Source organism: Lucilia sericata, unplaced genomic scaffold, assembly GCF_015586225.1.
Source record: "Lucilia sericata isolate MDLA Ls3-8-SP2 unplaced genomic scaffold, ASM1558622v1 Contig000234F_arrow, whole genome shotgun sequence".
Classification (NCBI taxonomy): Eukaryota; Metazoa; Arthropoda; class Insecta; order Diptera; family Calliphoridae; genus Lucilia; species Lucilia sericata.
This window is the reverse complement of record NW_023994261.1, coordinates 1-17733: the sequence shown is the minus strand read 5'-3', so window position 1 is coordinate 17733 and position 17733 is coordinate 1. Positions and strand designations below refer to the sequence as shown.

The 17733-nt window shown below is 31.0% G+C and overlaps 2 protein-coding genes across 2 annotated transcripts; both read right to left on the bottom strand.

Annotated features, from left to right (window-relative positions):
* Positions 1-1123: 1123 nt before the first annotated feature.
* Positions 1124-8616, bottom strand: LOC119602474 (probable peroxisomal acyl-coenzyme A oxidase 1). The gene is made up of 7 exons (XM_037954019.1): positions 8350-8616; positions 4733-4889; positions 4377-4669; positions 3903-4308; positions 3335-3841; positions 1662-1926; positions 1124-1591 (listed from the first exon to the last, which is right to left on the bottom strand). The coding sequence occupies exons 1-7, from the start codon at positions 8483-8485 to the stop codon at positions 1304-1306; spliced, it is 2052 nt and encodes a 683-aa protein (XP_037809947.1). The 5' UTR covers positions 8486-8616; the 3' UTR covers positions 1124-1303.
* Positions 8617-14179: 5563 nt separating this feature from the next.
* Positions 14180-15555, bottom strand: LOC119602473 (probable peroxisomal acyl-coenzyme A oxidase 1). The gene is made up of 3 exons (XM_037954017.1): positions 15055-15555; positions 14885-14990; positions 14180-14815 (listed from the first exon to the last, which is right to left on the bottom strand). Exons 1-3 carry the CDS (start codon positions 15540-15542, stop codon positions 14399-14401), a joined length of 1011 nt encoding a protein of 336 aa, XP_037809945.1. The 5' UTR covers positions 15543-15555; the 3' UTR covers positions 14180-14398.
* Between the last annotated feature and the right edge of the window lie 2178 nt (positions 15556-17733).

Genomic DNA, 17733 nt, shown 5'->3' with positions numbered 1-17733 from the left:
CGACATTTTTTTATTTTGAACAATTTGTACTATTATTTCGGTACCTTGAGGCCAAGGACAACTGAAATTTGTCCTTTAAGACTCAAATCTATGCTGAATCCGAAAATGGTTTCAGAATTGAGCTAGGTCCAATATTTCAATAAAAATTTCAGCACAATCATTTCGAACCAATATCCCACGAAATTTCATTTCACATCAAGATATTTCTAATTTGTGATGTTGTTGTCTTAGCTAGCAAATTTTTTAGTAGTCAAGACAAGAACATCCAATTGTAGAGAAGATTTTAGTTAGTTAGTTAGTTAGCTAGTTAGTTAGTTAGTTAGTCAGTTAGTTAGTTAGTTAGTTAGTTAGTTAGTTTTAGTTAGTTAGTTAGTTATGTTAGTATTTAGTTAGTTATGTTAGTAGTTGTAGTTAGTTAGTTAGTTAGGTAGTTAGTTAGTTAGTAGTTAGTTAGTTAGTTAGTTAGTTCGTTAGTTAGTTAGTTAGTTGTTTTAGTTAGTTGTTTCGTTGTTCTTAGTTAGTTCGTTAGTTAGTTAGTTGTTAGTTGTTAGTTCGTTAGTTCGTTCGTTCGTTCGTTCGTTAGTTCGTTCGTTCGTTCGTTAGTTCTTCGTTCGTTCGTCGTTCGTTCGTTCTCGTCGTTCTCGTTCGTTCGTTCTTCGTTCGTTCGTTATTAGTTCGTTTCGTTCGTTGTTCGTTCGTTCTTCGTTGTCGTTCGTTCGTTTTTCGTTGTTCGTTCGTTCGTTGTTTTCTCGTTCGTCGTTCGTCTTCGTTAGTTCGTTCGTTCGTTCGTTCGTTCGTTCGTTTTCGTTTCGTTCGTTCGTTCGTAGTTAGTTGTTGTTCGTTCGTTTTTGTTGGTCTTTGTTTGTAGTTACTTGGTTGTTATTAGTTGGTCTCTTGTCTTGTCTAAACCTCTGCTAGCCATTTAGACCTTACAGTCTGTCCTAGTGTCTTGAATATATTTGAACTAATGTCTGAATAGAGTAATTCTGGTCGATTAGTTGGACTATATTCCAGTCTTAGATCTTACACTTACATATTTTCCCTAATACAGTGGTTCCCGGTATAAAATTTTTTTCATTTAATTATCTTTTTTTACACTAAATTTATTTTATTCAATTCTAAATCTATTCTCAATTAACTAATTTATTTATTAAATAAATAAAACAATACCATAAATTAAATAACAATAAAATTAAATTTACAAACTATTTTTTACAAAATTACAAAAATATATTGTTTTCAAACAATTAAAGCTTATTTACTAACCAACTTATTAAATTATTTCTGCTATAACCTTAACCCCTTACAATTTAGACTTTTCCTTAGCAGCTAAAGCATTTTCTCTGAGAAAAGGTTTTAAATGTAAATCGTAAAATTTCGCCACAGGTTTCTGATTAAGGGGATGTTTGAGAGCTGCATCAAATAAACGTTCATAAACATTGCCATCGTAGGAACCCAAAGCGGAGCTTAAAGCACAATCATGAAAATCAAAACCATCCACAAGAGCCACCGCATCGGGTCTTAAAGTTTTCAGAACTATTTCTAAACGAGTTTGTAAAGGATCGATTTGCTGTTCGCTTAAAGGAATGAACTGGAAATGAAAAAAAAATGTTATTGGAGTCAAAATATTGAGGTACTAAAGTTCTGATATATGTACATACTCTTAATATATCACCCATATGACGGAAAAATGTTTGCAGTAAATGTAACTCTAAAAGTTTTTCCAATACTTTTTGCAACTCGGCAGAACGTTGATCTTTTGTGAGACCATTAACGACTTCTTCGTAAAAATTACTGGCCACAAAGGCTCGACCATGCAATTCTGCTGCTTTAGCCATTTCCAATGCTGTATTATTTGTAGCAGATGCCTGACTTTGACCTTCTTCAATGCGTTTATTATAATTTTTATGGGCAATGCGGGTGGATCTATGAGAATAACGAAAATTATAGATTAAAGTTAAAACTGTAACAATTTTAGTATTAAAGTTGGGATCGAAGCCTTCGTTATCAAAAGGACTTTAATATACTGCTCAAAAGACTATGGACTAGTCTATGGAATAGCCTGTAGACTACTCTAAAGAATAATCTTTGGTATAGACTATAAATTAGTGCATGGATTAGAATTTAGACTAGACTATAGACTAGTATATGGATCAGGCTATGGACTAAACTATATACTGGTGTATGGACTAGACTATAGAATAGATTCTCTACTAGTCTATGGACTAGACTAGTCTATGGATTAGCCTATTGACTAGTATATGGACTTGACTATAGAATATATTGTAGACTATTAACTAAACTACACTAGACTATAGACTACTCTATGGACTAGACTACAGACTAGTCTATGGCAAGACTGTAGACTAGTATATGGACTAGACTAGTCTATGGACTAAACTATAAACTAGTCAATGGACTAAACTATAAACTAATCAATGGACTAGACTATAGACTAATCCATGAACTAGACTGTATGTCTATGGACTAGGCTATAGACTAGTCTACGAAATAGACTATATAATAGACAATAGGCTAGACTGTAGACTTGTCTATGGACTAGACTATAGACTAGTATATGGACTAGACTATTGACTAGTCTATGACTAGACTATATACTAGACTATAGACTAGACTATAGACTAGACTATAGACTAAACTATAGACTAGACTATAGACTAGACTATAGACTAGACTATAGACTAGACTATAGACTATAGACTAGACTATAGACTAGACTATAGACTAGACTATAGACTAGACTATAGACTAGACTATAGACTAGACTATAGACTAGACTATAGACTAGACTATAGACTAGACTATAGACTAGACTATAGACTAGACTATAGACTAGACTATAGACTAGACTATAGACTAGACTATAGACTAGACTATAGACTAGACTATAGACTAGACTATAGACTAGACTATAGACTAGACTATAGACTAGACTATAGACTAGACTATAGACTAGACTATAGACTAGACTATAGACTAGACTAGACTAGACTAGACTAGACTAGACTAGACTATAGACGACTATAGACTAGACTAGACTAGACTATAGACTAGACTATAGACTAGACTATAGACTAGACAATAGACTAATCTATAAACTAGACTTTATACTAGTCTATTTACTAGACTTTAGTCTAGTCTATGGACAATAATAAAAACTAGTCTATGGACTAGACCATGATCTATGAACTAAACTATATAATTGTCTTTGGACTAGACTATAGAAAAGTATTTGCACTAGACTACAGAAGACTCTAGATACTACATAGTCTATGAACTAGAATACAGACTACCTTATTTTTCCCTCACTCACCCAACGCAGGCATACTGCAAAGCTTTCACCAAACAACTCCAGCTGCCAGTCCATTTGGGGAAGTTATTCCATGCGGCACATTCCGATAAATACGATAAAGTGGGCATTAAACGTTTACCCGCCAAAATATCAGACCAAGATTTGATTAAAATCTTTCCAACTTGTAAATACAACACCGTATTCTCCCCCTCATACGTGCAGGCAGCTGTGGCAAGTGTAAAAAGGTTACCCATATTGGCGGCAGTCAAATAACCATGTCCACCACAACCCTGACGCATACGTTCGATACCGAAAGTAGAATCGTAAGAACAAGACACTTTAAGAATACACGCCAGAGCATGTAATTCGGGTAAACGAGAGAAATCCTGTTGAGCAATATCTTGGGAGGTTTGTTCATATAGAGCTAATAAAGTGCCAGCCGCCAAACGATAAGCAATAGCAGTTGAAATTTCGGGTAAAATTTTCATTTGTTGAGTCAAATGTTCCATTACTTTAGGTTCTGGTTCACTAGAAAGTAGAGCGCCATTAAAATCATTTAAATATATTAATTTTTTATGGGGTAACATACTTTTCCTCAATAGGACTTTGACGTCTTACCACCGAATAACGCGTGGCTATAGTGGCTGCTTGGGCCAAAACGAATGCGTTACTTAAAGCCACCATACAACGAACATAGACCATGGGAAAGTAAGACAACTTAGAATCAGAACTTTTTACAAATGTGCCATCTGGTAAAACTTGTTGATTCTTCATTAACATATTTAGTCGAGGAATACGCACATTTTTCAGACCCAAAAAGCCGTTATTAATGCCATTCAAACCGATTTTCTTGCCAATCTCACCAATATGTATACCCGGCAAAGGCATATGCGTGGCTTCATCACGAACTTGCAACACAAACATTTGAATACCCTTACTCTCGCCAGCGATATACAATTGAGCCACCACTATACAATAGTTGCAGACATGGCCCACTTTTTCCATAAAAAAGACAATTTTAATATATTTTAGATTAAAATTTATTTTTAAAAGAAAAACTTACATCCTCCTGGCCACCATTTGTAGGCCGTCAAAGTGGGCGTGTTTAAAATAAATTCCTGAGTCTGCAAATCATAATCTGCCCTAGTTTCCAAACCACGCAAATATGTACCATGGCCTAATTCCGTTTGAGCATAAGTACCTAGAATTTCCCATTTTTCAGCACGACGACCAAACATTTCATATTGTTCCTGTGTACCCTGACCTTTAATAGCGCGAGTAAACATTAGGCTATGGACAGCTAAAGGATTACCAGCGGGCATTAAGGCCCCACCTATAGGACCACCCATTAGAAAACTGTAAGATAAAATGGGTTTATGTAAATTGATTTCAATTGTATTTAGAAAAAATTATACTTACGAATAAATTTCGGAACCATTTGGATTGATACGATTTTGTAAAATGCGTATTTTTTTAATCGCATCTATGGCATGTTGAACGGCCCTAGTAGCCATATCTTCATAGGATAAAAATTCATGATCCATTGGATCATCTAAGTTCTGATAAACCTCTTCCTCTAAAAGAGAAAATTTGTATTTTAATTATTATAATGATTTCCGATTAAAATAGACTAATCCATAGACTAGACTGGTCCATTAAATTAGTCATCAAACAAGTCCACAATCCTGACTATAACCTAGTCCATAGTACAGTTAAAATGTTTAATTACTTAGAATGTACATTAAGGATTTCAGTTACATCTATATAGTATTAAACTTCCATAGATTAGTTAATAGATTAGTCAGTAAAGAAGCCCACATTCTTGACTATAACCTAGTCCATAGTACAGTTAAAATGTTTAATAACTTACAATGCACTTCGAGGATTTCGATTACAACTATATAGGATTAAACGCACTTATTCAGATAAGTATAGAACATACAGAAAGACAGTGAAATACAGGAACACTCTGTTATTGCCTGTCTGGTTTTCGCCAAAATTAGATGCGAATATCTTAGGAACAAATACTAATTGGTCCGATAAATAACTAGGTGTATTTCTTTGCATCTGAAAGACTTTACCTAAGACGAACCTTTGATTTAACATAATAAATTTTTATTTAAAACATTTGGAGAACTTCTTATATGATTAGTAATTACACTCACCATATAAGAATGTAATGTAGGTCTGGACTATATTATATATACCGGATATATTGCTTGAGCAAATATTTTTTACACACATACACATAGTAAATGTTAATTAAAACACTTTTTATACTTGAGTTTTTCCACATTGAAAAATATTTAATGACCTATGATATAAGCCGATAAGACTACAAAAATTTAGTTGCACGTGTCCCCATGATACCCTTTATCGATGTTAAACTTTAACTGTAAATGTTAATAAAGTGTCATTTTATGAATTTAAATATTTTTAAATGCAGCTCCTCAGACCCCTAGAGGTAGTAGTATAACATTTCATGGTTTTCGCAAAGAGCTTTAACAAATAACATTAAACAAATACTTATAAAAATCTTGATATATGGCGGTTTCAATTCTTCAGTTTTGGGTCCTGTCATTACTTCAGTTGAACATTTCTTTAATGTAATTTTGAAATGACTATTATATAATTAGAAGTAATCTTCATGTTGATACGACAGGATTTTATAGCTACAATAGCATAAAGTTCGCGTCTCCGTTCCATAATTGACCCTAATCCCCTTATAAAGGTCCCCATAGTAGGGTTCTATAGTTGAAACAAAAAGTCGACTTTCCGACTTTTTTTATTTTATGAAAAGTCGATTTTTCGACTTTTTCATTTAATTAAAAGTCGACTTTTAGACTTTTGGACATTTAGTCTTCTTTCGACTTTTTCCGACTCTTTTCGAATTTTTCCGACTTTTTCCAACTTTTTGACTATTTTTGATATTTTTCGAGTTTTTCCGACTATTTTAGAGTTTTTGACTTTTTTTCGACTTTTTAAAATTTTTAGCTTTTTTCTACTATTTTCGAGTTTTCGACTTTTTTCCAAATTTTTTCGACTTTTTACGTCTTTTTTCGACTTTTCAATTAATTCATGAGTTATTTACTATTAAATGATTTTTGGAAGTGATCTTTAGTTGGAACCTTCGTCCAATTATGGACCTGGATTTGGCAAACATTTCGCTGAAAAATTTGTATATGTATGTACAAACACATTGGAGTAGAATTTTATCCAGATATCATTATTAATCCATGAATTATTTACGATTAAGTGATTTTCGGAAATGGACTATATATGGAAGCTAAGATCAATTATGGATCGATCCGGAAAAAGGTTTACAAAATGAGTTCTATATATACGAAACATATACTTTTATACTTATACTTTTATTCCGATATCATTGTTAATCCCTGAGTTATTTACGATTATGTGATTTCGGAAGTGATCTTTATATGAAAACTACGACCAAATATGTGCCGATCCGGAAAAAAATTTGAGCTGAATAATTTGTATATGTACAAAACACATTCGAGTAGAATCTTATCCAGATATCATTATTAATTCATAAGTTATTAACTATTAAGTGATTTTCGGAATTGGACTATATTTGAAAGCTATGACTAATTATGGGCCGATCCGGAAAAAAGTTCACAAAATGATTTCTATGAATACGAAACATCTTCGCGTATACTTTTATTCTGATATCATTATTAATCCCTGAGTTATTTACAATTATGTGATTTCTCAAGGGATCTTTCTATGGAAGCTATGGCCAATTATAGACCTATCTGAACAACATTTCGCTGAATAATTTGTATGTGTACAAAACCTATTCGAATAGAATTTTATCCAGATATCATTATTAAACCATGAATTATTTACGATTATGTGAAATGGACTATATATGGAAGCTAAGATCAATTATGGGTCGATCCGGAAAAAGGTTTACAAAATGATTTCTATATATACGAAACATATTCGCCTATAATTTTTTTCCAATATCATTGTTAATCCCTGAGTTATTTGCGATTATGTGATTATGGAAGTGATCTTTATATGAAAGCTAATACCAAATATAGGCCGGTCCCGAAACAAAAAAATTGAGCTGAATAAGTTGTGTTATTGGTTTTAAATATTGTCTCTATATATGGTTATTGATCAATAAATTATGTTCGTTGAATTATTTTCGGAAGTGGTCCTTAAATGGGAGCTATGGTCAATTATAGACCGATAGGGATTATTGTTTATACGATTTCTATTGGTATTAGATTTGTATATGCAAACTTTTGTGGTAATACCGATATTCTGTACAAAATTTTGAACCGATTGTAATAATTTTCAACAATGTTAATCGCTGGACAAAATAAAATGATCTTTCTGAAAGAAAACTTATTAAGAATGAAAAAAAAACGTATTATTTTCAAGGATTGTATTGAAAATTTGCTTATATCTCTATTATTTATGGACCGATTTAAAATCATCAAATTAAATACGAAACTTTTCGGAAGCATATTCGATAGAATTATTAAGGATTCGAGACTGATATCTGGGGTCCTCTTTCAACATACTTATAGATGAACATTGTTTAAACGACCGCGCTATCTATAAAGACTCGGAAAATATATACTTAAACCAGCGATTATTCCCACTGTATATTGAATTATTTAAGTATTTGTTGTTATTTTTACAATATTTCATTACAATACAAAATTAATCAATGAATGACTTTGTTGTTTAGAAAAAAATGTTATTACGGAAAATGTGCAACTTTTTGAAACACATGTAGTAGAAATCGCCTTAATTAGACAACAATGGAGGCTTGATTTTTTTCCATAGTTATAGAGTTCAATAAATATTGGGTGTATCAAAGAGCAAAGTTGAGTTCAATAAACTTGAAATATTTTAAATAAAATTAAAATACATTGTAAATAGGTAAATAAAACAAATAAACGATGAGACCAAACTTTTTTTGGCGATTTCTTTATATTTTAATAGTAAAATCGTTTCTTTGTCTTGCCACACACTGTCCGTCTATTATTTGCCACACTTACCGATTAGTCGTTTCATATCTAAAGTTGTCTTATCACCATAAAACCAGGCGGCAAATTCTTCCGAATTGAATGTGGCATTTTTACGTTCAATATCTATGTCGGGATTTACACTTTTTGGTATAGTAATTTTATGCATTTCTTTCTTTATAATTATTTAATTGAGTTTTAATTTTCTAAATCTAATATAGATTTCTTTAAAAAAAAAAATTTACTTTAATCCGCGTATTTGAAAAAAGCACTTGACGCTATGGAATCGTATTTATTACTAATCGTTGATTTTGTTAATTATAAACAATTTATTTAAGAGTTTTTAAAAAAAGAATAAAAAGCTTTCTCAATACTGGTTATACATACTATAGTTTAATTTTAAAAACAAACAAGTCAAAATGCATTAATTATTTAGCAATATTTGCATATTAGCTTAAGTCGCTTTTATGTAAATTAACATATTTTTAAATTTTCAAATCCTCACACATTAGTTTCTTTCATAAATTAGTTTTGGGACTCGAGAAAGACGTTATAATTGCTCGAAGTCTCTTTAATATATAAAACCTGTTATGTCGTCCGAAAGTCCTACACATTGGCTTCAACATAAAATTTCAACCTCAGTTATATCTTGTTCATTCTTTGTGACATCTTCTTCTAAAGTATGAAACAATTAAATCCTGCTATAAGTTTCGGTATCAACACATTCCAATCCCTTACAAAATTATACTCTGGTTCATGGGTTTAAAATTTTTCGAAATTTTTGACTTAAGCGATTTTCAAGTTCTATCATAAAATATATTATTTTGATAAAAGCGAGAGATAAGACATTCCTGATCAAAAGACAAAGAGCTATAAAATATATGTATATTATAGGTACACTCTTAGCAAAACAAATTTACCCTATCTCTTATAAAGTTTTATTGTTTTATTTTATGTTCTCTTAAAAAAGTGATAAGAAAATGTATTGTCCACTGAGGGTTAAAGGTTTTAGTTAGGTTAAACTAGGGTTCTATAAATCGACTTTCGAATAATCGAACAATCGACTTTTTGTCGAAAAAAGTCGAAAAGTCGAAGTCGACTATTTTGTTCCAAAAAAGTCGATAACTCGACTATCGTCTATGAAAAAAGTCGAAAAGTCGACTTTGTAAATAAAAGTCGAAAAAAGTCGAAAAGTCGAAAAGTCGAAAAAAGTCGAAAAGTCGAAAAAAGTCGAAAAGTCGAAAAAAGTCGGAAAAAGTCGAAAAGTCGAAAAAAGTCGAAAAGTCGAAAATTTTAAAAAAGTGGAAAAGAGGTCAAAAACTCTAAAATAGTCGGAAAAACTCGAAAAAAGTAAAAAATAGTCGAAAAAAGTCGAAAAAAAGTCGAAATAAGTCGAAAATAGTCAAAAAATCGTAAAAAATCGAAAAGTCGAAAAGTCGGAAAAAGTCGAAAAGTTGAAAAAAAGTCGGAAAAAGTCGAAAAAAAGTCGAAAAGTCGAAAAAAGTCGAAAAGTCGAAAAGTCGAAAAGTCGAAAAAAGTCGAAAAAAGTCGGAAAAAGTCGAAAAAAAGTCGGAAAAAGTCGAAAAGTCGACCATTTATATAATACTAAAAGTCGAAAAGTCTAAAAGTCGACTTTTAAATAAATGAAAAAGGTCGAAAAGTCGAAAAATCGACTTTTCATAAAATGGAAAAAGTCGAAAGGTCGAAAAGTCGACTTTTAACTAAATGCAAAAAGTCGAAAAGTCGAAAAGTCGACTTTTCGTTTCAACTATAGAACCCTAGGTTAAACTTGTTAGTAGAAAAAGTTTATTTCAATACTTACATCATATTTATACCCCACACCACCAGAGTGGGGACGATATTATGCGTTTGTGCTGATGTTTGTAATGTACAAAAATATGAGTCCTAAACCCTCCTAAAAGTATACCGATCGACTTATAATCACTATCTGGGTCGATTAAGACGTGTCCGTCCGGCTGGCAGGCCATGTAAAAAATGTACTGACTTCAATTTTCAAGTATTTTGAAGAAATTTGGAATATTTGTGTTAGTTAGTCCACGGACGAAGCCTTTATGGTTGGAATCGATCCATTATTTTACCTAGACCCCATTCAACCCAAGCAAGCATAGGTGATAAAATGTTATGGGCCTTATTTCCTAAATTGGGTTCCTCGATCCGTGTTTAGCTAACTTGTTAGTTAGTTAGTTAGTTAGTTAGTTAGTTAGTTAGTTAGTTAGTTAGTTAGTTAGTTAGTTAGTTAGTTAGTTAGTTAGTTAGTTAGTTAGTTAGTAGTTAGTTAGTAGTAGTTAGTTAGTTAGTTAGTTAGTTAGTTAGTTAGTTAGTAGTTAGTTAGTAGTAGTAGTTAGTTAGTTAGTTAGTAGTTAGTTAGTAGTTAGTTAGTTAGTTAGTTAGTAGTTAGTAGTTAGTTAGTAGTTAGTTAGTTAGTTAGTTAGTTAGTTAGTAGTTAGTTCGTTAGTTAGTTAGTTAGGTTAGTTAGTTAGTTAGTTAGTTAGTAGTTAGTTAGTTAGTTAGTTAGTTAGTTAGTTAGTTAGTAGTTAGTTAGTTAGTTAGTTAGTTAGTTAGTTAGGTAGTTAGTTAGTTAGTAGTAGTTAGTTAGTTAGTTAGTTAGTTAGTTAGTTAGTTAGTTAGTTAGTTAGTTAGTTAGTTAGTTAGTTAGTTAGTTAGTTAGTTAGTTAGTTAGTTAGTAGTTAGTAGTTAGTTAGTAGTTAGTTAGTTAGTTAGTTAGTTAGTTAGTTAGTTAGTTAGTTAGTAGTTGTAGTTAGTTAGTTAGTTAGTTAGTTAGTTAGTTAGTTAGTTAGTTAGTTAGTTAGTTAGTTAGTTAGTAGTTAGTTAGTTAGTTAGTTAGTTAGTTAGTTAGTTAGTTAGTTAGTTAGTTAGTTAGTTAGTAGTTAGTTAGTTAGTTAGTTAGTTAGTTAGTTAGTTAGTTAGTTAGTTAGTTAGTTAGTTAGTTAGTAGTTAGTTAGTTAGTTAGTTAATTAGTTAGTTAGTTAGTAGTTAGTTAGTTGTTAGTTAGTTAGTTAGTTAGTTAGTTAGTTAGTTAGTTAGTTAGTTAGTTAGTTAGTTAGTTAGTTAGTTAGTTAGTTAGTTAGTTAGTTAGTTAGTTAGTTAGTTAGTTAGCTAGTTAGTTAGTAGTTAGTTAGTTAGTTAGTTAGTTAGTAGTTAGTTAGTTAGTAGTTAGTTAGTTAGTTAGTTAGTTAGTTAGTTAGTTAGTTAGTTAGTTAGTTAGTTAGTTAGTTAGTTAGTAGTTAGTAGTGTTAGTTGTTAGTTAGTTAGTTAGTTAGTAGTTAGTTAGTTAGTTAGTTAGTTAGTTAGTAGTAGTTAGTAGTTAGTTAGTTAGTTAGTTAGTTAGTTAGGTAGTTAGTTAGTTAGTTAGTTAGTTAGTTAGTTAGTTAGTTAGTAGTTAGTTAGTTAGTTAGTTAGTTAGTTAGTAGTTAGTTAGTTAGTTAGTTAGTTAGTTAGTTAGTTAGTTAGTTAGTAGTTAGTTAGTAGTTAGTTAGTGGTTAGTTAGTTAGTTAGTTAGTTAGTAGTTAGTTAGGTAGTTAGTTAGTTAGTTAGTTAGTTAGTTAGTTAGTTAGTTAGTTAGTTAGTAGTTAGTAGTTAGTTAGTTAGTAGTTAGTTAGTTAGTAGTTAGTAGTTAGTTAGTAGTTAGTAGTTAGTTAGTTAGTTAGTTAGTTAGTTAGTTAGTTAGTTAGTTAGTTAGTTAGTTGGTTAGTTCGTGGTTAGTTAGTTAGTTAGTAGTTAGTTAGTTTAGTGTAGTTCGTTAGTTAGTTAGTTAGTTAGTTAGTTAGTTAGTTAGTTAGTTAGTTAGTTAGTTAGTTAGTTAGTTAGTTAGTTAGTAGTTAGTTAGTTAGTTAGTAGTTAGTTAGTTAGTTAGTTAGTAGTTAGTTAGTTAGTTAGTTAGTTAGTTAGTTAGTTAGTTAGTTAAGTTAGTTAGTTAGTTAGTTAGTTAGTTAGTTAGTTAGTTAGTTAGTTAGTTAGTTAGTTAGTTAGTTAGTTAGTTAGTAGTTAGTTAGTTAGTTAGTAGTTAGTTAGTTAGTTAGTTAGTTAGTTAGTTAGTTAGTTAGTTAGTTAGTTAGTTAGTAGTTAGTTAGTTAGTTAGTTAGTTATCCTACCAGGATAAAGTACAGTGATTAATGTTGTTACGAAATATAGAATTTTGTCAAAGAGCATGTTACAAGATTTATGAACTATAGAACCAATTTGGGGTCAACAATGGTACGAACTATAAGACAATCTTTATGTGATACTCTTCTAAAAAGCACTATTGCATCCTCATCAAGTCAATAAATTTCCGATTCCCGTTAACATCTTTTTCATTCTAGATTTGGATTAAATTTATTTACATTAAAATAATGTAGATATAAATTACAAAAAAATGTAAAAGATACACAAATATACATACAGTGGTGGCCATGAGGTTAGCACATTTGGTATCTGTTAAATATAAAATCAAATATTTCCTATAGTTCTTAACTTTTTTAACAAATTCTTTTTTATGCGTAACACATGTCCTTCGAGGATCACGACACATTACATTTTGTTCCACTACTTTGTTGCAGATAGATTTCTTTCTTTCCAAAGTACATCTACCCCAAAAAAAATCTGGACATAAGTTTAGCACAAAATAAAAAAATCATTAAAAATTAAAAATAAAGCAAAGAAACTGGATAATTTTATGTAATTTCACTTAAAATTTTATATTTTGTAGAACAGTTGCACATTTTGATAATATCATTTCTTCTCCTGGACATAATCTTCACCAGAACCCACTAGAAATTTCATGACATAAATTTTAACTTTCAGCCCATAAATAGGCAAAATTCTTAGGAATTTGTGTTTTATTTGTTGCACCATTTCGTTTAATATGTTCCCTATTGGATTGGGATCTAGAAATTATTCTGGGGGCTGCAAACATGTCAATCTCGCTCGCTTCCAAGAAGCTCCTCTCTGTACTTTTAACATATTTTGGGTCATTGTCGACCAAAAAACGCCATTTAACTGAACTTTTGTCCACTCATTTTTTTACTAAAATATTTAAGAGTCTATTTTGATAGTCATACTGATCCATTTGTGCATCCACCTTGCGTATAGAACCTCCACTAGCCCGGAAAACGCCTCCGAATTCGTCATATTTCACCCATTGTGTTTTATGGTTTTAAATGTACACTTTGGTTGTTGCTGCATGTTTGGAGTACAGCATAATTACATTTTTCCATCAAATTTGATCCTATTAATCTTCAACTAGTATCCTCCAATCATGCAGATAAAGCTAAAGTGTTCCAGAGAAATCATATATCACAATGGGGGGAAATTTCATGGTATTCATTGCATTTTCTTGGCATGCTGTTGGTCCTATATTGATGTTGGATGCAGAAGTGGATCCGTATGACTATCAAAATAGGATCTTAAATACTTTATTAAAAAAATCGGAGGACAAAGATGGCGTTTTTTGGTCGACATCGACCGTAAATATGCTAAAAGTGCTGAGATGAGCTGCTTGGAAGCGACCGGGATTGTCATGTTTGCAGTGCCCAGTATATTTTCTCGATTCCAATTCAATAGAGAACATATAACATAATATGGACCAACAAATAAAAGCAGAAATCACCAAGAATTTTGCCAATTTATGGGCTGAAATTTCTAGAGGGTTCTGGTGAAGATTATGTCCAGGAGGAGGAATGATATTATCAAAATCTGCAACTATTCCACAAAATATAAAATCTTAAGTGCAATAAGATAAATATAACCGGTTGTTTTGTTTTATTTTTAATTTTTTAATGATTTTTTAATTTTGTGCTAAACTTATGTCCAGATTTTTTTGGGGGTAGATGTACTTTGGAAAGAAAAAAATCTACATGCAACAAAGTAGTGGAACAAAATGTAATGTGTCGTGATCCTCGAAGGACATGTGTTACGCATAAAAAAGAATTTGTTAAAAAAGTTAAGAACTATAGGAAATATTTGATTTTATATTTAACAGATACCAAATGTGCTAACCTCATGGCCACCACTGTACATATACAATTGTACATAAATAATTTACAAATAAAATAAATGCATTTTACAATTTCGATTTCATAAATGGTTTTAAATGCTTCTCAAATGAATCTGGTACGGGCTTTTGATTTAAAGGACTCATTTTAGCCGATTCGAAAAGACGTTCATAAACATTGCCATCGTAAGAACCCAAAACCGAATTCAAAACACCATCTGGAAAATCGAAACCATCAGTGAAAGCCACTACATTGGGACGTATTTTCGTTAAAGCCAATTCCAAGCGATCTTGCAGGGACTGCAAATCATGTTCGCTAACATTAATGAAACGTAAAATATCGTTCATATGTGTTAGAGCGGTTTTAACTAAATACAATTCCAATAAAGCTTCTAAAAATGATTTGGCATTCTTGGAGAGTTGGGAAGTTTTGGGACCAGTGATTTGTTGTAGGAAGGTGGCGGCCACAAATTGACGTCCATGAAGCTGTTATGTAAAGAAAATATATAGATTTTGTTATTAACTTATTTATATAAATCAAGGGGATAATAATACCTCAGCTGCTTGTATAAGTGCTATGCCACTGTTATTGAAAGCTTCTGGTTGAGTTTGTCCTGCCAGCATTCTACGCGAGAGGCTTTCAAAGGCCAAACGGGTTTTACTAAAATGTGACAAAAATTTAGGTTAAGTTTTAATGCAATAAAATATAACCAATTAATACTTACTGCGCTGCCGTATATTGTAAAGCATTAACAATACACTCCCACGAATTGTCCCACTTGGGCAACGAGTCTGTTTGTAAGCCCTGCTTTAAGTACTCAACACTTGCCAACATAGGTTTGCCTTCACTTAAGTAAGACCAGGATTTCATTAAAAATCTTGCTATTTGCAGTAAGAGAACCGTATTTTCTCCTTCATATGTGTAGGCCGCCACAGCATTGCCATAAATATTTCCAATATTGGCAGCAGTCAAAAAACCATGACCACCACAAGCTAAACGTAATCGTTCAATACCCGCACAGGCATCGGTAGTACAGAGTACTTTGAGGGCACACGATAAGGCATGCATCTCGGGTAAACGGGTATATTTGCCATTATTGATTTCTTCAACAGTTTGATTGTACAATTCCCACATGTGTTCGGCTGACATGTGGTAGGCCAAGCCGGTAGCGATTTCGGGGAAAAGTTTTAGTTGTTGTGTAACATGATCCATAATTTGAGGTTCGGGATCACTGGGAAAAAGGAATATTTTTTAATTAAACAAACGAATAAACAAACAACTAACTAAGTAACTAACTAAGTAACTAACTAAGTAACTAACTAAGTAACTAACTAAGTAACTAACTAAGTAACTAACTAAGTAACTAACTAAGTAACTAAGTAACTAACTAAGTAACTAACTAACTAACAAAGTAACTAACTAACTAACTAACTAACTAACTAACTAACGAACTACTAACTAACTAACTAACTACTAACTAACTAACTAACTAACTAACTAACTACTAACTAACTAACTACTAACTAACTAACTAACTAACTACTAACTAACTAACTAACTAACTACTAACTAACTAACTAACTAACTAACTAACTAACTAACTAACTAACTAACTACTAACTAACTAACTAACTAACTAACTAACTAACTACTAACTAACTAACTAACTACTAACTAACTAACTAACTAACTAACTAATAACTAACTACTAACTAACTAACTACTAACTAACTAACTAACTAACTAACTAACTAACTAACTAACTAACTAACTAACTAACTAACTAACTAACTAACTAACTAACTACTACTACTAACTAACTAACTACTAACTACTAACTAAACTAACTAACTAACTACTAACTAACTACTAACTAACTAACTACTAACTAACTATAACTAACTAACTAACTAACTAACTAACTAACTACTAACTAACTAACTACTACTAACTAACTAACTACTAACTAACTAACTAACTAACTAACTAACTAACTAACTAACTAACTAACTAACTAACTAACTAACTAACTAACTAACCTAACTAACTAACTAACTAACTAACTAACTAACTAAAACTAACTACTAACTACTAACTAACTAACTAACTAACTAACTAACTAACTAACTAACTAACTAACTAACTAACTAACTAACTAACTAACTACTAACTAACTAACTAACTAACTAACTACTAACTAACTAACTAACTAACTACTAACTAACTAACTACTAACTAACTAACTAACTAACTAACTACTAACTAACTAACTAACTAACTAACTAACTAACTAACTAACTAACTAACTAACTAACTAACTAACTAACTAACTAACTACTAACTAACTAACTAACTAACTAACTAACTAACTAACTAAACTAACTAACTACTAACTAACTACTAACTAACTAACTAACTAACTAACTAACTAACTAACTAACGAACTAACTACTAACTAACTAACTACTAACTAACTAACTAACTAACTAACTAACTAACTAACTAACTAACTAACTAACTACTAAAATAACTAACTAACTAACTAACTAACTACGAACTAACTACAACTAACTAACTAACTAACTACTAACTACTAACTAACTAACTAACTAACTACTAACTAACTAACTAACTAACTCTAACTACTAACTAACCTAACTAACTAACTACCTAACTAACTATAACTAACTAACTAACTCACCAACTAACCTAACTAACTAACTAACTAACTAACTAACTAACTAACTAACTAAACTAACTAACTAACTAACTAACTAACTAACCTAACTAACGAACTAACTAACTAACTACTACTAACTACTACTAACTACTAACTAACTAACTAACGACTAACCACTACGAACTAACTAACTACTAACTAACTAACTAACAACTAACTAACTAACTAACTAACTAACTACTAACTAACTAACTAACTAACTACTAACTAACTAACTAACTAACTAACTAACTACTAACTAACTAACTAACTAACTACTAACTAACTAACTAACTAACTAACTACTAACTAACTAACTAACTAACTAACTAACTAACTAACTACTACTAACTAACTAACTAACTACTAACTAACTAACTACTAACTAACTAACTAACTAACTAACTAACTAACTAACTAACTAACTAACTACTAACTAACTAACTAACTAACTAACTAACTAACTAACTACTAACTACTAACTAACTAACTAACTAACTAACTAACTAACTAACTAACTAACTAACTAACTAACTAACTAACTAACTAACTAACTAACTACTAACTAACTACTAACTAACTAACTACTACAATAACTAACTAACTAACTAACTAACTAACTAACTAACTAACTAACTAACTAACTAACTAACTAACTAACTAACTAACTAACTTTTTCTTTAG